The sequence below is a fragment of the Gavia stellata genome, chromosome 19, assembly GCF_030936135.1.
Source record: "Gavia stellata isolate bGavSte3 chromosome 19, bGavSte3.hap2, whole genome shotgun sequence".
In the NCBI taxonomy this organism is placed as follows: Eukaryota; Metazoa; Chordata; class Aves; order Gaviiformes; family Gaviidae; genus Gavia; species Gavia stellata.
In genome coordinates, this window is record NC_082612.1 from 14,443,011 (window position 1) to 14,469,517 (window position 26,507).

The 26,507-nt window shown below is 41.2% G+C and overlaps 1 protein-coding gene across 1 annotated transcript; it reads left to right on the forward strand.

The window, feature by feature from the left end:
- Nucleotides 1-11,141: 11,141 nt before the first annotated feature.
- Nucleotides 11,142-25,794, forward strand: ZNF330 (zinc finger protein 330). The gene is made up of 10 exons (XM_059826896.1): nt 11,142-11,246; nt 15,520-15,649; nt 15,930-15,949; nt 16,061-16,131; nt 18,298-18,377; nt 19,767-19,893; nt 20,658-20,762; nt 23,332-23,378; nt 24,473-24,590; nt 25,078-25,794. Exons 2-10 carry the CDS (start codon nt 15,530-15,532, stop codon nt 25,353-25,355), a joined length of 966 nt encoding a protein of 321 aa, XP_059682879.1. The 5' UTR covers nt 11,142-11,246; nt 15,520-15,529; the 3' UTR covers nt 25,356-25,794.
- The last annotated feature ends 713 nt before the right edge of the window (nt 25,795-26,507 follow it).

Here is a 26,507-nt window from a genome sequence, read left to right on the forward strand (position 1 = left end):
TATGGGAGGTGCCATCTTCTATCAGAGGATGAAAGTGGAAGGTCTGTTTCTGTAAAATTTCCCAAAGGAAAGACAATAAGAATTGTGTGGCAACCCATTTCCAAGCTGGACAATTGTATTTCATGTTTATCTGCATTTATCTCTGCATCCTTCTTTTCCAAGGACGTCTGTAGTATTCCTGCACCCTATTTGTTAGCTGCAACTGCTCCACAAGAGATGTAGCTGCACAACAGAGATAGGGCAGCAAACTCTCTGCAGGTAATAAATGACTAGCTTTCAATAACTGCTTTTATTTTAGCACCTCAGTTCCAGCTTTGTTCTTAGAGGGGCTGCGTCAGAGTTCTCTGTAAGCCTCTAGTGTACATTGCTACATAGCAAAGATAAAGTATCAGAAAATGACTCCAAACTTTACATCAGCTCCACCTCAGATGCAAACAATGCCATCTGCCAGCTACCCAAACATTTGGATGAGATCAGCACCAGGCTGAAGAGCAACTGTTGAAGTTGAATCCAAGGAAATCTGATGTAACGGCAGATTGGGTTACTGAGAGGAAAGAATGTATAATTCCTTTAGCTTTCTTTCAGGACACCCTCCCAGTGCCCTTTAGGAGATGCATGGCACAGATACTCACTGAGACTCCTTATGCTTGTGCCTACCCAATTATGAAATGAAAAAAGATGACACCATTCTTTAACAAGTACTGTTTCAAAACTTGCATCTTGCCTTCTTGGGGTTAAACTCAGACTCACTCACCAACTTTGTGACACTCATGGTGAAAAAAATAGCCTTTTAGAAAAGCTCTGGTAAGTTCATAGCAGAGGTCCATTTACTCAGAGCTCAGCCTGCTGCAAGTGTACCGCAGAAGTACCTGGTTCCCCTGGGAGCAGAGGGTGACTTCAGAGCTTCCCGTTGTGAAAATCCCTCCGTGGGAAAGGGCTGCGACAGCGAGGACCCAGCATGCCTGGCTGACTGCAGTCCTCAGGCCTGCACACAGCCTGCAAGGGCTGCAGCTGTGCTGGGCGCTGGGCTCCCACTCTGCCACAGGACCTACCCGGCTCGGCTGATTCTGCAGATACCATGACAACTTGCGTTTGAAGACCACTGTATAAACCTTTCAGCCATTCACTTCTTCCTAACTTTACCTCTGTGGATAGCCTTCAGGTGTCTTAATTCTTTGTATTTTATTAATTCCTGGAATGTCTTTACATTCATCAACAGAACGGTCTACTCGCCTCGTGTAACTTCATTTGTGCGGCACCATGGGAGGTGGGAGTGGTGGCATCCGAGAGATTAAGATGAATTGACAGACCTGCAAGTGGGGGAGGCTGTGACACAAACGCACCCCTGAGTCCCAGCGCGAGGCCAGGATGGCGGTGGGGGCGGTGGGACGTAGGGGCAGGCTGGGTGAGTGTCTCGCTGAAAGCGCCAGACTCGGTAGGCCTGTGTGAAAACATGAGGTAAAGCGTAGTGTCAACATAGGCTCAGCGAGTGAGCTCTGAAATTCTCCCCTGCATTCTCCCAGTACATTCAGCAAGTATTTGCAGGCTGTCACTCACATTTTACACATACTCTCCCCATTGCCAAGTACCTCCAATCCCCAGCCCACCAACAGATGAACGTTACAGTCAACGCACAATACCGTGCAAAGCTAGACAGATCCACCAGTGACCGTGGAGACACTTGTTGAGCTTGAGAGGATCCCACAATAGGGGATATGTGCACACAGTTCTGAACACATCACTTCCACCTTTCACACAAGTGATCCCATTTTCGTTTTACATTTTTAAGGATCTTAATTAGGGGTCTGTCTTTGATCTTCCAGGGAACTTTAAAAGACCTGTGAGAAACTGCTGGGATGCTGAATTTACTTCAGTCCCTGAAACCTCATGAATAAATTCAGCAAGCTATGTTTTTTGACAATCCAGTTATTTGATAGCCTTGATTAAACCTTTTTAGAATGACTGGAGGCTCTGGATGTTATTTATTCATAGTCGAGCACAGAAACAGTCACTCATGCATAGAAATCCTCAGTGACTCACGAAATGACGTGCTTACTTATGCATAGCAATCCTCAGTAACTCACACAGTGACACACTCCTGCCCAGACATACTTGGTAACATGCACAGTGACAGACTGGCCCAGAGCACTTATTTTAGAAATCTGCGCAGGCTCCCACAAGGGCCTCCTCTCCCTTGAAGCTGAAAACAAAACTCCCCAGCGACTCCAGCCCACACTGCCAAACATGCTCATCCACCTCCTTCTCCGAGTTGAGCCTTTTCTCACCACTGTGGCATTTCCCTGCTGAGGGTTCCCCTAAGGTCGCTAATGCACTTAGGAAAGGAAATCTCATTTTCACTACCTTCACATTTTAATATCTTAATGCCAAAGAGCTGCTGTCCTGTTTTTCGGGTTTTATTTTGTTTCGTTTTATATGGAAATTTTACATTAAACAAATGTTACATGACAGTCAAGGGGATGAGATGGCTCAGGGGATCAGTAATGGGCTGTGAAGCCTTTTCTTTCTAGGCCAGTGCTCCAATTCATTCTAGACTGTTTTAGCTGGATTTAACATAGGAAAAAAGTGTGCTCATTTAAAAGTTCTGAGCTCTCTGAAACAAATTAGATTTAAAATGAACTGACCAGTGACAAAAATACCACTATGCAAATAAACTCCACCAAGCAGCCACTTGAAAAAAACAAATAGAAGTAACATTTTGCTTCAGCTGGGTAATCATACAAATGGAAATGCTCTGGAAACGTACTGGCTGTCAGGGGCATCCCATCCATCTTCCAGCCCAAATCTGTTACACAACTAGCTTTTGTAGGACACCTGGAAGGTCTTCAAGCTCAGAGTGGGTCAGACCAAAAGAAGCTGTCAGTGACAAAAAGTTATTGGTACTAACTTCACTCATCATCATGCAAATAGGGCCTTGAGGCTATGAATTTGCTATTCCTTGTAGACAAATACTTAACTTCATATAAAATACATAGCCACATCCTAGCTGCAGATGGCATCAGACTGTCCAGTGACGTGACAGCAGCAAGAAATATAACAAAACAAACAACTCCTCAAACACCTTGATGATACTTCCAATGACCCATCAGACATGCACTCAATGCAGAGACTGCTCATCTACAATGAATTAGAGAGAACTCCATCTTGTCAAAAAGAACTATAACCTAGTAAAAATTAGCAAAGAAACCAGATGCCAGTCCAGGATTCTGTTTTCAGAAACTACTTGCTTTTTTCATGTCCTTCTTTTGGAGTTTTACCTGAGGTACATCAGTGTCGCAGTTTTCCACCAGTGTTTTAAATAATACATAGATACAATAAAATAATTGAAACAAACTCTTCAATTCCCCCTTACACTCCATCAAAAAGGCTTTTGCTCTGCTTTTTAACACCACCACACTTGGAACACTTATTATAAAATGAAAATGTATTTCACAATACATCACCCATTGATAAGCTCTAGCTCAGAGTAGGACTACAGATTCATTACTCCACAATAATTATAAATAATGAGTTTAGTGAACATTGTGAGCACATGACTATTTATAGTGACACTTCAATAACTCTAAAGGTACAGGTATTTGAGGAGCAACAGAACTGTTATTACAACTTTGTACTATAAATGAAATTGAACAAATAAAATACAAATGAGAATGAAAAGAAACTATTGTCAGAATACCAACTAACAGCAGCAGAACATAACCAAATGGATTTTCTAAATAAATCAGAATACTGAGGACTGATGTCCATGCCTAGAAATGGTTCCAAGTCTTGTTATTCATAGTGCCATAAGCACATGATTTGACACTCGACTACCTGCAGTCAAGCATCTTATTTACAATACAGGTATTACATCATCTGCAATATGAAGTTCAGTGTGTGATGAATTGTGGCATGATGCTATTATAAACACTGGGTGTAATTCCATTCTTTATCCACAATGCTTTTCAAAAACACGGTGAGGGCAAGTAAGATGGGAGCTTGCTAAGTTTGTGAAAGAGATGATAAGAGAGAGCTCCCTGCAGTACCAGGGAAGTGAACTGTTGATGCAAAAATTCTCTTTTGGTCCTCTGAACCAACAGCTAAACCACCCGTGTTGTATGCCATAAAGCAAGCAATCTGTGCTTCAGCTTTCATTAGCTGAATAAATTCAGTATTTAATTCAGCCAGCGCTCAGTACCACTGATATTAGTCTCATCTAAATGGAGCTATAATTAGACAGGAAAACCATTCAGTTCATATTTGCCTAAGATTTCTATAACTGAATTCTACTGAACAAGGAAAAGCCATAATTAAAGGAGAAAAATTGCTATCTAGATAAGAAGTGACACAAAAGAGGAACATGTCACAGGGCTCGATAACCGAGGAAAAACACAGAACAGCTAAAATGCTGAATTTGTTAGAACAGATATTTCAGAAAAAGATGGCAAACAAATACTCTGCCTTATCTAGGCCATAATCCAACTGCCTTTGAAGTCAACAGGATCCTCCTATTCAGGATCTTTGCAGGGAGAGTTGTTAAGCCTGGGAAAAGGTTGCCCGGAGCAGTTGTGCGATCTCCATCCTTGACAACATTTAAGATTCAGCTAGACAAAGCCTTGGCCAACCTTATTTGATGTGGAAATTTTCAGCAGGAGACTTGGCTAGGTGACCTCCAGAGGTCCCTTCCAGTCTAATTGTGTTATTTTAATAATATCCATTCTAAATTACAAGAGAGTTTCTTGTAATGTGTATGAGGCTCCAGCACAGCTTTTCCATTGCTTAACCACTCTCACCCTGAACAATTTTCTTCCATATACCAGTCATAATTATCCTTGCTGCAGCTTGTGACTGTTGCTTCTCATGCTTTCAATGTGTACCCTTGAGAAGAATCTGGCTCTGTCTTCTCTATAAATTCCCTTTAGGTCCTTGAAGACAGCAATTAGATCTTTTCAGCCTTCCCTTCTCCAGATTAAACCACCTCAGCTCTCTTCATACATCACACAACTACAGCCCCTGAACCTTGACACTCTCCCACTGTTGTTATCTCTTTCGCATCACGTGGCCCCAGGCTGTAAGTTTCATATCCATTTGCTCTTGTGCCAGAGCACAAGATGCTCTTTTTGCTCGCCCCCCCTTACTTGCCACACTGATGGAAAACTCCCTTACCCCATTTTGACCTTTCATTTTGCCAGATACAGCATGTGTTTTTAGCCTCCTCCTTGACGAGCTTCTTAGTTTCCTGATCACCATGGTAAAATTTCCTTCCACCTGGCTGTATGAATTCTTTACCTTGAACAAGGATAGATGGGTATTAACCAGTCCATGCTTATAGGGGGACTTGCAGGAAGTCTACAAGAACTTCAGCCCCTCTTTCTCTTTCCTCTCTGCTTTAGCATCCTCCAGTGTAACACATCTCTTAACCCATGTGGTACAGCTGCAGCTGTGCAACCCCCATTGTAGATCAGGGCTGAACTCAGGAAACTGTACCAAGTATTATAGATAATGTCTTGTGAGATCTCTTGGATACCGCTGTCTCTTCCCTAGCCCTGTTGGAAACACCACCTTCAGTATACCCTAGGACCTTACCGTCTTTGGCACGGACAGCTGGTAGGCACCCTGGGCAGGTTTCATGGCACCTAGCTTTAGCTGTCTGAAAAAAGTGATCATCCTGTTCTGAGAGAGGTGGTTGACCTCCTTCAGCTGCCCATCTCTCTCTCTCTCTGTTGATTAGAGGGAGAGGCCCAACAACAAGCTCAGACTCAGGAGCTCATCATTACACAGCTGAAGTTAGGTGAATTAATCTCATATCCTGTGACCAATTAGAACATTCACATTTTTCATTCTCTGCTGTCACTTCCACCTGACAAGCACTGCAAGAGAAATTCCTGTCATCAGTCATCTGCTGTCTGACCTTGATTTTTTTTTTTCCCCACTTTTTCCATTTCTGTCACACAGGTGCTCCTGTTTATTTCTATCAGGTATCTCCCTCCTCTTCTTCACACACAAAGCCTCCCAGTGTCACATATGCAGCACATTTATTGCCATGTGCCAGCTTTTTGATGGGGTCAGAGGGAAGAGAAACAAGGTAATTTACAACATCAAACAATACTAATAACTTGCTACCAGCCAACAAGTTCTTTTTCCATCACAAACAATTATTGCTTACCCCTTCTGTTAGAAAATGACTGATTATTCTTGCACTATCCCCTCACCTCAGCAATCTTAATTAACATACGATAATTAACATATGATACCACATCAGATGCGTTACAGAAATCCCAGCATTAGCTTTACTGCATGTCTTTCATCTTAAAAAACAAAACAAAAAAGCCCCAACAAACTACCATGACAAAATGCTGTTCAGTTCCTTGAAGAAGTTGAAGTCATGGAAGAAATGTGAAAATACACAACTTGAATATCATAGGAAAAATTAATAGATTTTAATAAAGAAGTTGATGACGGGCGGGGTCCCTGAATCAGGACTCTAATCCTCTAATCCCTTAACAGCAAACTCTCTCTTTTTCTCTCTTTTTTTTTCACGTTTCCCTTTTGATACATTTCACAAACACTGACCAGACAAAATAACCATTCAGAAATTTCTTGGGGAGTAATTTTCCAGGGCTAGGAGTAATGATTGCAAGCATCAGTTATAATAGCAGGGGGAAAAGAAAACGCACACAAAAAAAATCTTTCCAACACCTAATTCAAGAAGGCCTATTTTAAAATATTATATTTGAACATGCCAAATCACTAGACATCAGTAAAGATTTTTGCCTCAAGTTCTTTTCTTTGTTTCCCTTTTCTTTACGTAGTTAAATCAGCACGGATAAATGTCGACAGACAAAATTATCTTACGTCAAACAAATATTGACATGACTTTTAAGGTCAGTTGCTGCAAGGCTAGGATATAAAAACAAATTAAATTTGATGTATGCCATTTCAAAGGTCAGTTAGAAAGGTATACGCTGCACCCATTTTACAACGCAACCCCCAGGGAAGCAGACATATTGAATGCTGTGAGGAGACATTGCAATAATGAAGATAATTACGGTAATAGGTAGGTAGGTAATAGGGGCTTAATTAGATCAGAACAAGCATGTTATTTAGAGAAAAAGAAATCACAGTTTATTAAATTAAAAGTAAATTACAACAACTCAGGTCAGTATTTATTTCAAGTTGATAGTTTACACACTTTATTGTATCTTTAAAGGGACTGAGATATTAGAGCAAAAGGCAGTAAAAATGTTTCATTGTCATCCAGCACAGTCCACTGTCACTGCATATGAAGGTCCTATCTCTCCCAGAATATTGCCATTCTGATAGAGGCTGTGCACATGCTTAATTTCCTGATTTTCCTTTCTGATCTCAATAATTTTCAATAGTAGAAGTGAGATGGCATGAATCTCTTGTTATTACTTGAGTAGCTTAAGGAATAAATAAGTGTCCATCCCCGAAATGTGCCCTCACTGGAAAGGAAGACTTCCTATGAGATGAGCAGAGGAAGGAGTGAGCAGGGCAATTCTGAAGACAGTTAGTGTCCATATGAGCTGGTACACTGTGCTGCAGTGGTACTACTCAGCTTTCTCCCTGCAAAAAGCAACCCCCACCTTCCCTCAGACAACTGTTCCCAACACTTCTTTTCGCTGAATTATTCCTATTTAAAATGTCTGTGAATTTTCTACTGCCTTAAAGATGTGTATCTGACCACCAGTCAGTATGTAATCCATAGTGCTACTGCTCTGCCCTGCCACATGACTCCAAAAAGTGGATGAAAAAAGGGAGCGAGGTGGAAAGAGATTGCTCAAAATTTCATTGTTCTGCACTCTGGATACAATTTATTTTGGAGGGATTCTGATTTATTAGCATCCTGTGGCCCTTTGCATAGGTGAAACTAACTTTGTGGGATGCACGGCAGTGTAGCAGAGTAAAACAAGAGTGAAAAACAATGCATGCTGCAGGGTATGCCTTTAACATGTAAATACCAACCAAGACGTCTGTGCTGTCGTTGCATCATTTAGTTTACAAGAGTGACTTTCACTGCCAATTTTCCCTAGTGTACACCTTTTACTCTGCAGGTAGCACAGCTTAGGGTTAAGACAGTCACCAATATTTGTGCTGTTATGCAAGCTCTTGACTAGACAAATACCTTCGTCAGGCAATGTAGGGAGGCCCTCACAGAGTCTTGTCCTGTTTTCTCAGCTAGACAGACAGTGGCCATGAAGCAAAACCATGAAAGTTCCGATGTAAGGTAACATGGAATGATGATAATTCAGAGACATGCACACTGTCCTTCCATGGCTTCTGTTACAAAGGTCACTGAAAACACCTTTAAAAATGAGGGTGACTCTCACTACTTTCTGCATGGATCTTTGAAACAACAATAGTCCCCAACAGTTCCTTAGAGAGTAGTCCAGTATTGCTAATAGAAATTCTGTAAGCTCTAAATTGGCTATTCTCATTTAATTTTTTTTTTTATTCACTTGTATTACAGCCCTAGGCCACTTTACTGGTTCTGAAAATAAGATATGTTACTGTTCATGAGTGAAGTGACTAACTCCTGCCATCTAGAGGGTGGTTTCTGGAACATAATCGAGGCAGATAGTTTCACAGGATAAAAATAAAACAACTGCTTAAAAGCCATTTAAGTGAGACTCAGATAAAAATCTTAGCATCTACCTGTCTCCTTGGGGTTTTGCTGGATTTTTCCCTCTTTTTCACTCATATGTTTGTTTATGTAAAAATGCCCATTCAAATGAGAGGCCAATCATCATGTCTGTGGATGTATATGAGTTCTTTCTTCAACAGCTCCATTCATTCATGAAAGTAGATTAGCTGACTAGGATAATTATTCTAAAGCAAACTATAACTTTCTGTTTGTATTTTTTTCCAATTCTAAATCATTCATTCTCATTGTGTTCTTGCATTCATGGCTGCCTAAAACAGACTAGAATGGTCACAACCAAAACAGAAGAATATTAATGATTAATGGCATTCATTAAGAAAAGTGAGAATGACACAAAAAAGCTCTAAGGTCTCACAAAAGATCATGTTTTCTACTTAGGTTGTTAGTTAACTAGCATGTAGCCACTGCTGCTGACAATAGCTAAAAATGAATTCTCCACATGCTTTCTTACAAAGGCGAAATGTCCACTTAAGTGATCATCATGAATTTCTGTCTTAAGCAATAATGCTATTTTCTGTGTGTCCCACTAACCTGGTGTGAAGATTACATCTTGAAGGAAAAGCATGAGAAGCAAACAATGTGTTGTGGGAGATAGAACCCTGGCCTCACAAAAGTTAAAAGAGTCTTCCTGGAAAGACAATGGTCGCCAGGGAATACCTGCCTCTCTCATTACGCCAAAATCACATTCCATAACTAGCAGCCAACTTTTAGTAAGAAGTGCATGACCAAGTACAATGTGAAGCAATACAACCTCCCCACCTGAGTGAATGGACAAAGCACAGAAGAAATAAAGCAGTGGCCTAGGACTTATTTATATGAAGCATGTATCAAACCCTTCCTAGGCAAAAGACTATGAAATAAACTGGAATATAACTGCTCCGTGATCCTTGCGCTCATCTTCAATTAAATATCTATACGATACATCATCTAATGATTTTCATAAAAGGTTTTCTAGGCAATATGCACAAAAGCAATAAATACGCTTGTAGAAAGAACTTTCGGTATTAAAATGAACCAAAGACATCCTTACGTTTCTGCTTGTGTTGCATGCCATTTATGAGGAGTTAAGCAAGGGCTTATCGTACATACAAAGAAAAGGGAGCAGCAAGTCCATACAGCTGTCTTCACCGCATACTTCATAACCCTTCACACCTCATGTAGTATCTTCCATGCATGCCAACCAAACCAAGTGCTAGAGCTCACAGCTCTTGCAGAACTCAAGCAGGCACCACTAGGTTACAGACCCCTAGGTGGCTGAGCTGGGACATGAGAAGAAACTGCTGAGAAAAAGACTGAACTCCCCTTCTGAAAGGCAAGTTGATCTGTGACAAAGTATGAGTTGCATAACCTCAGATGAGAGAGCTGTGTGTAGGGGTGGTTTTTATGGTACAGATATTCTTTCCCTTTTTAAGCTACATTGTATTTCTACCATTAAGATTAAACAATACTTCATTTTGAAAGCAGATGGACCCACTGATGAAAGATTTCAGAGATAACTTTTCAGGTGCCAAACCCAATCAATTACAATCACAACTAATGGTTGCCATTGCTATGCCCTAACATTTGGTCTCTGTCAAGTGAAAGTTGTGGGGCAATCACCATGAAAGCAAACAAAATTTGAGGAGATGGAACAACCACTGAACAGTAACATCCATATAAACAGCTTATCAAAACTTTTTCTATGATTTCCCAACCACAGAGAAACCAACAGCATTATTTAAGTGAGGAGAAAAATTACTTTAATTAGGATGCCCAAAATAACACCAGAAGAGATATTTTTTTTTCCTAATTCTCTCTTCAGGACACAGACATTCATGTGGAGATAACTTTTGGCCTTTTTTTTTTTTAATCCAAGAAGATGTAATTGCATGCACATGCAGTTTGCGTTATAACACCAAGTGCTTAGTAGTACACAAAACGCAGGTGCTAACTACTCCTGCTTAAGAGTGCTGTCTTTGGTATCCATATATTTACCATTTTTTGTGCTGTCTCCTTCCAAAACTCTGGCAACACCTTTCCCTGCAGTGTGGAAATCGTGCCCTTTCTTGGTTCCCCACCATTCGATGTCCAACCCGCGGACACTGCAATTCTGTGAGGAGAAAGCGCAGACCTGCTATCGTGGCACTTGTTTCTCTCCCTAATTCCCCTCAGGCAGAGCCCCAGGCCCTCCCAGCTCCCTCAGCCCCCATCTCCGCTTACTTCCCGCCTTGCCCCTTCAGCCTCCCCTACCCAGCACGCCGGGCCGTGCCTCCGAGACTTCCCCCTCGCCGCCCGGCTGCCCGCCGGGTGCGCGGCGCCTCCCACCGTGACGGGAAGGACGGGAGAGGGCGGCCGCCCGACGGGGACAGAGGCCTGAGGCGGCCGCCCTCGGAACCTTCCCGCCTCGCCGCGCGGGTCCGGGCGGGCAGCGCACCGCTTCCGGTTTCCGCGCGGCCGCCGGAGCCGGGTGGGCGCTGAGGGGGCGGCGGCGGCCCCGGACCCCCGCGGCTTCCCCGTTTGAGCAAGCGAAGCGGTCGCTGGCTTCCCCAGAGATAAGTGCCGAGAAATACGGAGCACGGCGATCCAGGTTGGAAACGTGTTGCCACAGGGGTTGGGGGCCTAGGTAAAAACGCTAAAAATAAGGTGGAGTACCGGAGGCCGAAAAACCGCAGTACGTGTGTGTAGGTGTGGGTTTTTCGAACAGCTAAGCCTGCTGTCGGCGTTTCTACGTAACAGCCTTAAACCAGGTCGTGAGAGCGCGTCGGCCTCACGCTCGGCAGCCGTTACCGGCGGGCAGGCAGCCGTTACCGGCGGGGACGAGGTGCGCTTCCAGAGGAGGGGCTCGGCCAGAGCCGGGCCCGCGGAGCCCTCTGCGCCTCCGGGCCCGGGTCAGCCCAGCAGCCCGCGGCCGCTGCGGTGGCAGAGCACAGTTACCCACCCTGTCACTGACAGGCGGGGCAAGGCACGGAAATCACAGCGCCTTGGAAATGACTTCGGTGTTAGGAGGAGTCAGGGAGTGGAACGACACAAGTATGACATACTGCTAATTCAGATTTTTAAAATATTGTGACCTTGTGCAATGCTTGCAAAGTGGTAAAACAGATTTTCTTGAATTCTGAATGGAATCGGACGTGACCCAGCAAATGTACCGTGATACCTCTTTTGATGAATACGCATAAGGTAGAAGCTATTTGATGGTCAAGTCCCAGAAGTCTTGAAATATGGAAAGCCTCTTTTGGGTGTTATTATTTGCATGGTGTGACAAGAGTAACCCAACAGCTCCCCTGCCCCGCAGATGAATAGCTTGTTACAGCTGTTGGTGATATTTGTGACAGCAGGGTGGTTAGTGTGTCACATAAGACAGGATAATATGATGCAAGGGAGTGTTGTGCTCAGCACAGAAGATCCAGAAATCTGCTGGTGCAATCTGCTTTCCTGTCTGCTGCAAACTTTGTGTGTGTTTTTGGGACCTCATCAAGGACAACCTTCAAGAGGGGAAAAAAACGGCATAGGCATACTACTACCTCAGCATTGTTTGTGTATTTTACATAGCACAACCATCAGGTAAAATACACAAGCAGTCTTTGGAGCTGTGGTGGGAACTCTGCTGTCCTTGCCTATGTTTACCTTAGCAAATAAGGCAGCAGGTGAGGAACAGAAGGTGAAACTTGCAGAATGAAACACACAGTGCTGGGGACCCAGCATGCACACAACACATTTTAGGACTTTTTCTTTGAACTACTGCTCACCTTGTGCACAGCCTCCCAATATCTGAGCTCTGTGCTTTCTGACCACAGCATCAGGCATTAAGCTGGAGAGTCACGCTTGCTCCTGCTGCTGCTCTGATCCAGTCACTCTGGAGCATTTTGCTCCCACGTAGAAAACTTCAAATGGAGAAAAAAACCCTGTGCAGAACTGCTCCCAGTTTGGGAGCTCGGACACTCTGTAGGGCAGCAGGGTCATACCTCTGGGGCTGAGGAGGGAACCAGGCACAGACCTACTGTATCCTGGGCAATTTCTCTTACAACAGCATCACAGATGAAAAGGAGGGTGCTAGCATGGCCATAAGTCTCTGCCTTCAGCAAAAACACTCTGTTTAAGCAAAAGGTTCACAGGATATTTCCGGGAGGTAGATCTTAAGTGAGTATCTCGCTGTAGGCATTTCCTTGATAACTGGACCTGTTGTTTTAGGTCCCCAGAGGCACTTTTCTCTCCCATGCACCCTGTAGACAGATTCCACTGGACCTTTCCTGTCTGAGAGTTTGGTAATAGTGTTGTGCTGCCTAAATACATTTTTGGGTCATCCATCAGCCTCAGACTACAGAACCATTGCCAAAAGTGGAGGTAGAACATACTGCAGAGGCATTTTAAATACCGACTAGTGCTTTTTCAAAGGTGTGATACTCTGATTTGAAAAAAATTACAGTTAAACAAAGTTTTTACTGTTATACTTTCTGGCATCGTAACACTATTAAGCTCTAGTCAGGAAATTAAAAGATGGTAAATTCCCTAAAAATTTAGAATTTGGGGCAAACACAACAAACATCTTAAGTAGAAGCTCAGAGGGAGAGAGTGATAGAATATTGATTTATAGGATGTTATTTATTGGATGGTGTTTGAAAGCCTGGATTGTCTTGATAGCTTTGTTAAAAGTACCTCACATTGCAGTTTTGTTGTTACTTAGTTTTGTGCAACTTTCTAAAAACTGCCATCTTACAGATTTGACTGTCCTCAGTCAGACAGACTACTGTCCTCAGTAGTCACTGAGACAGTGTTTTTCATGAAAACAGTTTGCCATTTTGGTGCTTTTGATTATGAGGTAATGTGAAGAAGTCAAGGTATAAATACTAACCACTAGATTCTGTTGTTAAATCAGCATTCCAGCAGTTTGAAAATTAGTGTGCAACCTCATATTGGACTCCCAGTGTCAGAAGTGTCACGCTCTGGAATAATGACAGTTGCCAGCAGGCAGCTCAGCAATGTGATTTTGACTACAAAATATGACACTAATACAATTTAAACATGGTGCAAAATGCTACAGGGTGAGCAAACTGATTTATGTGTGCTGTCAAAACCTAATTTTAGTATATGGTCAGGACAATATATTTCTTTGTACGGGAAAGTTAGGATTGTTTGGTTTATTTTATAAGACCTTTTGAACGAAGATACTAATTTTTCTTCCAGTTTAAGCTGCTGCAGTTCACTGCCTGTTGATGCCGCAGCTCACCAGCCACCAGAGACCTACTGGAATCAGCAGAACCTTGCCCAGGCAGAGCTGTCCTATCATGTGGGCCGGTTTCTGCCAAGCCCCAAGTCTGTAGTGGTTTTCTCCAAATTCCCTTAGTGGAGGTTGAGATTTTAAGATGACACTTGAGTCTCAGTTGTCAATTGTTTGAAAGTACATTTCTGCAGTTTGGGAAATCAGAGGCAGAGCAAGGAGCACTATTAGGTGTACTCGTAGGTAAGAGAACTGTGGGTTAGTTGTACAGTGCAATATATGTTGGGGCAACTTGCTAGAGAGGCCAGGTTTTCAAAACAGAAGCACTGTGGTCAGGTACCAAAATAAGACCTAAACACTTCCAAACATTCAGACATCTTGTCATCTGCAAGGAAGTATGGTTTGGTAGCTACAGCACAAAGAAGTGTGTCCACCTGGGCCATAGACTTGGGAGTGGTTTTTTAGAACTATGTTCAGTAAGGAAATTTTTTGTCAGTAGAGAGGTCCTTGCCTCTTCCTTAGCTGCTTTCTTATTCCCATGCTTGCTAAGCAAATACCCCTGCTACCCCTTTCACTGTCTTCCCCCATCAGATTGTGCTAATCCGGGTCGTGGGGGTGCTCGTTAGTTTGGGTTTTTTGGTTTTGTTTTTGACCTGTATCTGGTTTAGAATGTGACACCAACAACAGTTACATCAGCAGAAATGAGGGGATGATAAAGATGGAGCATAAGGAAAGGTGTCTATCTTGAGTGCCTGTGTTGATGAGAGAAATTCTAACATCAGGCCACACCTTTAATCTCTCAGTTGTCCATTTCATGAAGTCAGGGTAATACTTGCCTAATTTATTAAAAACACAGAGTAAATTAAGCATATGTGAGTACTGCACAGTTCATTGTGGAGATGACAAGAGAGCAGTGGTCTGATTGATTGCTTGATGGTCTCAGCACTGTATTGCACTGGTTCCCTCCTAGAATGTTAAACTAGACACACGCGTTAAACCAGATGGAATTAAATTAGTATAAACCCTTCTTGGGAAACAGTGGCATCTTCAAAGCAATGCATGCTCATCTCTTCGTTATTGCTAATGTGCTAGAATGATAAATAAGCAGCACAAACATCACTTTGTCATAGCTCTTAAATCTATATAATGACATTTTGTTTTCTAAGCCTTCATGAAGTGTGAAATTTGCATTTTTGCAGTACACCACGATTCGCTTACCTGAGGAATGCTTTTTAACTGATTGAAGTAGTTAGTGAGCATAAGAGAGAGAAATGAAAGAGAAAATGAGCTGAATATTGTCCTTATTAAATAGACAAGGCAAACCAAAATCAGAGACGCCCATCACAAATCTACAAACCACAGTGGTTTTGTTTTTAAGGCAAAACACTTCAAAGATAGTTAAGAGCAAAGTTTAAGACAGCAAAGTCTTTTCCAAATTACAAGATTCTTCATGGTTCATCACATGACTTTTCCTAAGGGACTGGCCCCTTACTCTGCATATGAAAAGAAACTTTCAAAAAAAGAGATGAGTTAACATGGGGACTTCAAGATCCAGTTTTAGTGCTGGATGTGTCATGTATCCACATATTTGCATACATAAGTTTGTGTGCATTCATTACATACCTATTTTTTCTCCCCACAGATAGTGAAAAATGCCTAAAAAGAAGACTGGTGCTCGTAAGAAAGCTGAGAACCGTCGTGAACGTGAAAAGCAGATAAGGGCTTCAAGAGCCAACATAGATTTAGCCAAACATCCTTGTAATGCTTCAATGGTAAAATAACGTACAGTATTTTTATATTACAACACTTCAATACTTGATTTTAAATTATGTAAAACCCTTATTATATTGACTATTTAATACCACTAGAATGCCATTCTTCCTACCATCCTTCCTTTATATTTAAGGTTACATTTGCATCAGAGATATAATACTTGAAGAAAAAGTTTGGTTCCTAATCAGAACCTAATTCAGAGTACCTGTGGGATCTGTAAATTTTATATGTTTTACCTAGAATAAAAATAATTACCAGTGTTTTATTTCTTTTCTTTAGGAATGTGATAAGTGCCAAAGGTAAGTATTTTTCCCCTTCTAAAACCAGTAATTTAATATTAATTGGTTTCAAACGTTTTACAGGTCTTGTTTTAATGCTTGCTTTCTTTCCCCCCACCTCCACGTGCCTAGACGACAGAAGAATAGAGCTTTTTGCTACTTCTGTAACTCTGTTCAAAAATTACCCATTTGTGCACAATGTGGTAAGTAGAAATAAAGAAGGAAAACATGCTATCCTCAGTCCCATTTGTGTTATTAAACTCTCAGCAGTTAGAGTACCTTTGTCTTAAAGTACCTTTCTGTTTTTTTGAGAAAGTACCTTTGTGATTTTTGGAGTAGGTTCTTTTATATCTGCTGTGAATATCCTCCTTGAGAAGAGATCTTGCTTGATAGTGCACTAATGCATATGCCTGTGACCCCCAGAGGTTTGCAAGTCTGGGTCATGAGCTTGCCTTCCGTATTTGGTCTTCAGAAGAATTTGTCTCACTGCCTTTTAGGATTGAGAACATCTGGCTGACCATTTCCCTAGGTTGACCGTATGGAGTATTGTTTCATAAGAACAGCAAAGTTAAAAATGCTCCGACTGCCAGCAAGGCACCAATAAAGGCTGCTTTTTGGGGATGATGTCATTTCTGATCAGTTTAGTATCAGTTAAAGCAATAATACATTATTCACCTTGCATGGTTTTGTAATGTACTATGCTGTTTGTTATTTATATGTGCTAGAGGGCTGATGCTTTGAAATCATAAGAGAAGGACTCCTAGTGACAGAACTCGGCTTTGAACCAGGCCAAAATGCCCTTTTATTTTTTTTTAAACAGCTGCTTGCTTGCAGGGGATGTTGATAATCATTTCATACTTCGAGGTGAATTTTGGGTTTTTTACTGTTTCAACACATCCTTGCAGATTTTCAATTTGTCATTAAGCAATTTGGCTGGTTTGTAGTTTGACTCTCAGAGCTGCTGACACCTGCAGCTTCCAGTGCCTTTGTTGGGACCTGCAGATACTGAGCATTTCTGGAAGCCAGGCTGTTAGTGTGCGATGGCAGCGTGTCATCCTTCATAAATCTTCCTTCTCTCATCGTGCAGTGAAGTACTAAAAACATGCTGTCTATCTTACAGTATATTAAACATCTGAAGTTGAGCCCTGTGTGTTGAATTTATCTTAATCTTCAGTATGTTTCTGGAGGAAAAGCATTCCTAATAACAACGGCAAAATTTTATTGAGTCCCAGGGTTTTCCAGGACACAGACCATTAGAGCTGTTTGGTGCTTAATCAAGTGTTGGGGACAGCCCCTGTAAACCAACAGCATCTTTCTTGGAGAAGTCTCTGAGGGATGGGAGCCAGGTAGCTGTATCGCAGTGCTTCAAACCTTGTAATACCCTCAACACCTCACATTGCCCAGCTCAGCCCACCACTGGTCCTTCCTCACCCTCCAAGTGCCATTTGGTATCTGAGGTGTGATTTAATGCAAAACTCTGCTGATGCTGCATACTGGAATCTAATTACATTTTCAGAGTAGAATTTGGTTTTGTCAGCTCTTGCATGGGTTTGCAGGGAGCACCCTTTTGTTGGTTTCTCTAAGCAGGCAATAACAGAGACACCAAAGGGGTCTGTGGCAGGGCAGCTTTAATCAGTGATAAAACTCCATTGCAGTAGCCTGGGCTAGCTACAAGATATTTTTGCTTGTATAACTGCATACGGAGTATGGATCTTTCTGGTAGAGCTATTTCTGTCAGAGTCACAGAGTAGGGGAAAGTTGTCACCCTAACTGCTTGTGTCAGAACGACTTTTAAGTGCTGACTGTGGCTTTTTCTCCCACCCATCCCCTGCATTTAAAGGGAATTATTTTTGTCTAGGAAGTAATCTTTTATATGGTTTTAAAAAAGAAAAAAACACAACAACCACCACCGAAAAAACACGTATCCAAGTATCTGTAAGTAATTAAATCATCAGGTGCACTTTTTTTTTTTCAGAGGGCCTCAGGCTTGCATACCGCACATGCTGCTTTTATGGTGGGACAGAGCTAGCAGCAGTTTTAAATGCAACTTAAGATGTCATTGCTTGACTTTCATCGTAATTTAGTTCTTTGGTTTGTTTTGTCATTTGAAATTCTTGCCAATGCCTCAAAACAGAGTGAGACAACACTGTCTTATCTTAGTACAGGAGCAAGAGATTTTGGCTGAAAACAGACAAAAATTAGTTTGATCTAAGGGAGATGTGAGGGTGGGTTGCAGGTTGTAGACATTTGTTTGTATTATTTTTACCTAGATTTACAGTGAAAGACAGGTGTTTGGTTGAAGTACTGCTCTTATATGAACATTCATTCTAATTTTATGTACTTCTGGTTGCTTACCTTTTTTTAAACAGGAAAAACCAAATGCATGATGAAGTCTTCAGACTGTGTTATAAAACATGCTGGTGTGTACAGTACTGGACTAGCAATGGTGGTATGTATACAAAATTACAGCCCTTTTTTGCACTAAGGTTATTCTATGCAAATCTTTCTGAAAAAAGATAAAACAGATTTATGGAATGATAGCATGTACCATGCCAAGTTTTGGGCTTTTTTTTTTCCCCCTCATTTTACCATCACAAACTGATTTTTCCCTTGTACTGGAAACCCAGATTTTGCATTTTCAGATTCAACTCCTGCAAACTGCGACACATGTCCTGGATGCTAACAGATCTGTGTCAGTGGCAGGCCCTAAGCACATGCAGTGACAGCACTGCAGCTTACATGCCCCATTGCGAATTCCCAGTCTCCATTAAAATCTGGGATCATTCTGCAGAAACCAGTGGACTTTTATTGCTGTCTTCTCAGTATTGCAGAGACCATCAGTATCAGAAAGGAATCTGTTCCATGGCATTAGGGTGGAATTTTATTAAAAAAAAAATCTTTTAGGCTCTGAGCAGAGATAGTCATAGCTTTTGGCCTTTGAATTTTTGTTCTTAGCAGGACAAGTTAGTTACTCCATTCTGGAAAGCAAGGTATGACATGTCGCAGAATCATTAAGCTTGGAAAAGACCTGTAAGATCATCAAGTCCAACCATCATATCATAGCCTCTGGATTAAATGCTGTATGGACTAAACCTCTGTCTTGTTTCTGTCTCCAGTTGGCAGTCATCTTCTCAGTAACACAGCTGGCCTTTCCAGTCTCAAGTTCCTAAACTCATTCCATGCGTTCACTGATGCAATATTTTCATTAACAATTAATTTGGATTCACCATTGTTTTCTTAGTTTTGTGTACATGTAACGTACACAGTAGTTTGTTACATGTGGGCTGAGGAGGTTTCTTAAATGCTACAATTAAGGGATAGTTGATGTGTAGATCTTGTAGTTTAATCAAAATGGAAGTTAAAGAGTCTTAACTTACTCCTAATGACTTATTTGATCTTTGCTCTCTGCAGAGCTTGTGTTCTAATATAGCATGGCTTAAAGTCTAAATGAGTGATTTCAGCTGCAAGAATGTAGTGGCATTTTTCAGGTCTTTTGAAATTGCATTTTTGCCAGAACATTGTTATCATTTATGGAGCTCAGGTTTCAGCTGGAGGACACAATTTTCATGCATAAGATTTAAGATAGGAAATGTGAAAAGCAGAAAAGGAGAAAACCAAGTTACTTTGCATTATATTTAATCCTGCAGAAATGAGTATCAAACAAACAAGATGAACTGTGGAACAGCTTGATAGGAATACAGATGTGGTTCATACTCTCTCACTCAACTGGAATGAGCCCACTGAGAATGGATACTTGGATATATTCAGGGTTATGAAATAAAAGTCTAACTCTCTAGGTATTGCAGAAGTCCCAAGATGATATCTTTTGTAATTGCAGGGTGCAATCTGTGATTTCTGTGAAGCTTGGGTGTGTCATGGGAGGAAGTGTCTCAGCACACATGCGTGTATCTGCCCTCTCGCAGATGCAGAATGTATTGAGTGCGAAAGAAGTGTCTGGGATCACGGTAGGTTGCTCACACTTAAACATAAGAAAATCTAAACAATACTTTTCTCCTCACATTGCTTAAGTTATTGTACCTATATTCTTAACACAGCACTTTTAATCTTCACTGATTAGTCCTTGCAATATGTTTGGTCAAAGCAAGGCATTCTCCCCATTTTAAAAATAGACCTTATGCAGTAGGGAATGTAAACGACCTGCTCAAGAACATACAGTGCTCAACTCCGGGATGGTTATGCAATCTAAAGTATTAACTGTCCTATCAGCTGAATGCTTCACATAAAATTAAGCACTGCATCAGATTGTCAACACACAATTTTCTGCCATTCCCACTCCATTAATCTGCGCTAGTACAGGTATTTGGATTCCCAATTGCGTAGCAAACCATATTGATCTCCATTTGTGGAATCCTTTAAAGTGTTATTTCAAGTGTGCATCAGAGGTGAGGGGGTGGGAGGGGAGGAGAGGAGACTGGGTGAGAGAGAATGTGATCTGATCTAAGAAAAATACTTACTGCCATAGTTGAATTAAAATGAAGAAAAGGAATAGAAGTAATACTTGCTTTATATTTATGCTGTCTTGTATTGTAGGATACGTGGTATTTTTCAGTGTAATAATGGATGGCAGTGTCTGATTTAGGACTTTGTTGAAGCATTTGTGACAGAAGGGAGAACTGGTCTTCGGTCAAAACTACTGCCTAAATTGTTCGCAGAGCAGAACTTGATGCCTGTGCCCATTGTGATTATTTTGCCTTGATAAATCTTTTAGGAGGCAGAATATTCGCCTGCTCTTTTTGCCACAATTTCCTCTGTGAAGATGATCAGTTTGAACATCAAGCCAGCTGCCAAGTTCTGGAAGCAGAGACATTTAAATGTAAGTTAGTTATTCATAGTCCCTTTCACTACAGTTAAGTAGGCTGTCCAGTTGCTTCCTCTGTGCTCCAGAATACTCTCCATTGCCTTTTCCAAATAGCTTTTACTACCACTGGAGGAAGGGGCTTGTTTCCTGTGTGCTTGCTCTTGGTATCCAGTTATCGAGACTCGAGCTTTTGTCTCTCACCTTCCTCCATGCTGGATTGTACATGGCAGTTGTTTCCCTGCCTGGCTCTTACAGGCCTCCCATGGGAAGTTGCCTTTGCAGGAGCCAGCAGTCTTTGAAGTTGCAGTGTTGGCAGTGGCCAGGACTGCAGCAAATCTGCTGGAACTGCTGATGCTGCTTTTTTACTCCACAAAGCTCTGCAGGCGAGAAGGAGCTCTCTTCCACTCTTTTGAGCATATGATGAGCTATTTCTAGATACCTGTTCCTCATGGAAAACCACTGCCCTAAATAATACCACCTGTGTTAGTCTGGCTAAACTTTCCCAGATTGCTGTGGATGGCCTGTATGTGGTGAAGGGTTTGCATCTGTTGATTTTGCAAAAGCAGCAAGTCCTGAGGAAGGCTAACTCAAGAAGCAGTCATCATCTGATTCAGTGAGACAGGGTGAGCACGGAAGGTAGTAACAAAAATAGTGTTCGTCCAGAGCATGAATTCATTGTTAGTTTCTTCACTGACCAGTGGACTGTGGACATATGTGTCAGTAATGTATTGAATGTTGATACGCGTCCAGTTTTACCGAGTAAAGAACAGGTAGCTGAAGACTATGTCCTTTTGAACTTCAATTAATTGTGTGGACAAAACTGAAACAGGTATTTGTAAGAGGACACAATGACCATGCCTGACTTTGCTAGTCCACTACTCATCTCTGGCTGAAACAGGGAAACTTCAAGGGAAATTAAAAAAACACAACACAACCCAAGACAATGCATGTTTGAAATAGCTAATCTTTTTTAGAAGTATTTCTTTTCTACCCACTATTAACTACTATTTAGTTTATCCCATGAGACAAGCATTTGTCCTTTCCAAAACTAGTATGCATTTATTTTACTTATTTTTAACATTTTCAATCCTTATTATAGAAATTCAAGGTGCTCTATCATGTGTAAGACTTTTCTTCAGAACTGACTAATCTCTTGTCCTAATTGATTTCTCCCAGTTCAAAATGTGTTGATTTCAATGTTACAGTCTGTGTCTTTAGAAATATCTTATCTCCTTTTCATCTCCCATCCTTCTTTTCCCAGCCAGCTATTTTCTAAGCCTTGATTAGCTTCCCTTGATGTATTCTGCCAGAATATTTTCCCGCATAGCAATATTGAAGCAGCAACAGCTGTTGCACAAGAATGTTTTTTCAGTGATTGTTGGAAGCTTTTAATTCACAGATGTGATGTCACACCCTGAATAGAGAAATTGCTTTTTGAGGGTTTTCACTGTGTTCAACATTTCATAGCACAGTGCAGTCTTGGTAGAGAGGCAGGATTTTTGTCAGTGTGTGGTAACAAGATTATAAAACCTGAACTTTTACAGAATACACGAACTTTAAATGCAGTCATGCAATTGTAGTCTAAATCCCATTCTAGCTGTGAAAAAGGTACAGTTACTTGCCATCACTATTGAGAGAAGTTTAACATGCAGATACTCCAGAAATGTTTGAATGCATTAGCATTTCCAATTCCATCTTTAAACACATGACAGAGTGCTAAATCTCGTGTCTGTCCTGCTCATGTGGAGAACTCATGATATTTACTACTTCACATTCAAAAACTTCACAGGGGTAAGGCAGGGTGGAAGGGAACAAGTACTTGCACAGAGACTGATGAAATACATATTACTGCTTCTTGAGGAGCCATTATTCACCCAGCTTTGTGTTGCTGCCACTTCATGTGTGGTTGCCTTTACTATACTCCCTCTAGTAGAGTAAAGAAACCAGTTTGAAGCTTCAAGACAAGTAAGATTTTGAGAACCAATTCTGCTCTTTATAGCTCATGTGCCAACTACAATTCTTTAACACAGTTAGATAGATTTTCTTAAGAAGCTGTGTGCAATGAAGTACATTTCCAGAGGACATGACAGAAAATACAGAACAAAACAACTGTTCTAGGTTTAGAAGTCTGCAAGCTTTAAGTGTTCTTACATCCCATTTAAATGAGATAAAGGTATAAAGGCTGCCATGGCATCACTTAAAGTGACTGTAAAATGCTAGCATTCCTTCTTTCCACATGGTGAGAAAAGGAAAAGCAAGATGATCACTTAATATCAAATTGGTTCTGCAACTTGTGTTTTTAAAAGATTGGAAACTCAAGAAATAGTTAAACTTTTTCCCCCTCTTCAGTTTTTACTTTTTGTGTCAAATTACATTATTGCAGTGAGACTTAGACTTGAAAAAAATCTAGTAAAATGGTACTGTATGGTAAAATGACTGATTCATGTTGCCAAAGTGCAGTTGTGTCAGGGAATTAAAAATAAATGCCTCAATTACATTATTATGTACTTTCACAAGGTTTTAAAAACATCACAGATCTGCAGTTTCCAAGTACTGAATTTTACATATTGATTTTCTCCAACAGGTGTTTCCTGTAACAGGCTTGGGCAGCATTCATGCCTGCGTTGTAAGGTAAAGACAGTTGCAAGTAGCTATGATTTTACACTTGTTCTCCTTAGCCTCCAAGGCTGGTATCAAGCCTTGTCATATCTTCCTCTGCATCATTAAAAAAATCATACTTTTTGTATTAATTTCTGAAGCCTGGGGGGACAAAAGGGCTTTTATCTGTGCTTGCCTGTTAACCACAAGCCGGTGTTGTGCATCCTTATGCCAGGTGAGATGATCTTCACTTTGCCTGGCCCTCTGTGTTTAAATTGGGGCTGTACCACGTTTGGGCCTTTTAAAAAACACCAAAACAAATCCTTGGTCTCAAACAGAATCCAAGGCTTTGGAATATGTTTTGATCCAGTATAGAACTAAGACAATTAAAAAAGCTTTTTTAAAACAGTCAAGGGATGATGTGACCAGAAAACACTGCAGCCTGGATCCAATAGAAATAATCTCCACAGCTAATCCAGTTTTACACATGCACAGGTTAATTTGTTGATGTCAGGCTTCTGGTTTTACACACTCAGAAGTAATTTTATATAAAATGTTCCACCTGCTTCATCATCAGCATTGCCCAGATTTCTCCAGGTGCTGGTTCATTGCCTGCTCTTACTCTTCTCACCCTCTATGTGTTTCTCTGCAGTCTCCCATGGCATCGATTTCGTATTCCAAATTGCTCCTTTCTCCAGATATGTTCACTGGCACCCTGGTGCTCAACGTGAAATTTCAATCTCTAATTCTTGCCTTCAGGTCACTGCGTGGTTATGTTCTGGCATACATCTCTGGTTGTATTTTATTTAAGCTTGTCAACGAAAACCAAAGCTTGCCAGGCTCCTTGTGGGCAGCACTATAAGCCAGTCCTTGAGTATGTTACTTTCTCTACTTGTTTATCAGCACTTTTATCCAGCCTCTTCCCCAGGAAGCCGTGAAACTACATTCAACACAGAAGTGGTTGCTCTGTGCACAGACTCCAGTTCCACTGCAGATAGAGCTCATTAAATTTTAATCCCAACCAGAAAATCCTGCTGCTGTTAGACACTTTTTTGCATGCTTCTTGCTGAAGAGTATGCTTCTGTGATGAAAACATTTAGCCTTTTTATTCTCCTTTCACCCCACAGGCTTGTTTTTGTGACGATCATGTGCGAAGTAAGGTTTTCAAGCAGGAAAAAGGAAAAGAACCTCCCTGCCCTAAATGTGGCCATGAAACTCAGCAGACAAAGGATCTAAGCATGTCAAGTAAGCCTGCTTCTCTAGCTAACAAGCAACACAAGTACCATTGGTGACTACTTTTCTGCATAGGAAAAGCCTTAAGCCTTTATTTCATCTACAAGAAGCTGGCTAATGAATTTCAAAGCGTGATTTGATGACATGCACACAATCTACCTCAACCGCTCAAATAAATCACAATACGTGTTGTGTCTGCAAAGCACATCCAGTTACAGGTTTTCTTGGCTAGAGTACCAAAGGTTTATCCTAAAACCGAAGTCATACTCTGGGGGCAGTTATTTTTTATACAAACTTGGCTGCAGGGGGACAGACTGTGTGTAGCAGGAAGGTTCTGTCAGAGTAAGGATTAAATCTGAAAATGTCAGATTTAGAAAAAGGCTGTCTAACACTGTATGCTCTTTGCTGAGTACTGAAAAAGGACAGAAAAGAAATGTCAGATGCTCAGCTGCAATTGCTGTTGAAGGGTGGGAACATGATGATTTTTCTCTGCCTGCAGCACGCTCTCTGAAGTTTGGCCGACAGACTGGAGGTGAGGATGCAGATGGAGCTTCTGGTTATGATGCCTACTGGAAAAGCCTCTCCTCCAGCAAGGCTGGAGATGCAGGTGACCGTGAGGATGAATATGATGAATATGAAGCAGAAGATGATGATGAAGATGACAATGGTGAGGGAGGGAAGGATTCCGATACTGAGACCACAGATGTATTCAGCAATTTGAATTTAGGAAGGACCTACGCTAGTGGGTATGCGCATTATGAGGAACCAGAAGATTAAGCTTAGTATGCTGGCAAGCTAAACCCTTGGAAGGAGCTAAGCGGTGCTTGAGTCATGTACATGCCAGTAGGATAGCTCTATCAGGTACTTACATATCAAAGTTAGAGAGTAAAGAGTGTGGGACTTGTGCAGTAACTCCAAGTGAGATTTTTTTGGTATAAACCAATATTGGGTTTGGGACTGGGGGAGAAAACAGGAATATTTTTATTCCCCTAAGCAACAGAAGTAGTTTTGTCCTTGAGTTACTGGGTATAATGGTTCAATGCCATTTTCTCCTATCAATACAGGAATGTGGGAGAGCTGTACAACTTGTTTCCATTTGCTCATCAGAAATTAAGTTATTTTTTACAATAATTTTGTTAACTGATTTAATAAAATGAATGTAGTGGTGGGTTGGTGACTGCATTTTTTTGGTCTGCACAATAAAAGTCAACTGCATTCTCTAATGAATTGTCATAAAGATTGATCTCCTTTGAATAGTTGCAAAGCAGGTCATATACAAAGTGTAAATTGACACTAAAATAACTTCCTTGTTTATGCAGGTAAGGCACATCAATGTTGTTCTGTATGTACTTGAACATTACCTTTCCAGAATTTTTAAGATTAGATATTAATCAATGGGGCTATATGCAGTCATTAGAAGTGCACACCAGATAATCAGAAATTGTATTGCAATAAAAACTTTGGCGTATCCTCTCTGCCACTAAAGTCTGTAAGACAATTTCTCATTAGGTCAAAAAGGAGACTGGTTTCTTCTGTGCCTAGCCTTCAACTCGTTTCCTTGCACATGGTACAAAAAATAAAATTGATAGGAAACAGCCCCTGTGTATGAATTGATAAGGTGAGAAAACACAGGGGGGTTCAAAATAACTGGGTTCAAATACTGTTCACTGCAAATGTGCTGGTACAAGACAAGTGATCAGCACATCTGAGCTGAGGAGGTGGCACTTGCAGAAGTGTTTGCAGTGATTCTGATTTGAAAGTCAACATGTTAATTACCAATCTACACATCTAAGTGACAGTATTTAGTTTCCTCCTGGAGGGGTATCTTGAGAGGAGAGCAACTTTAAGAGCAGACGGATCAAGACACAATGGCAGCCACCTAAAGTGTTACTCCAGCTTTCTAAATGCCATGCTTGAATGCAAGAGAGC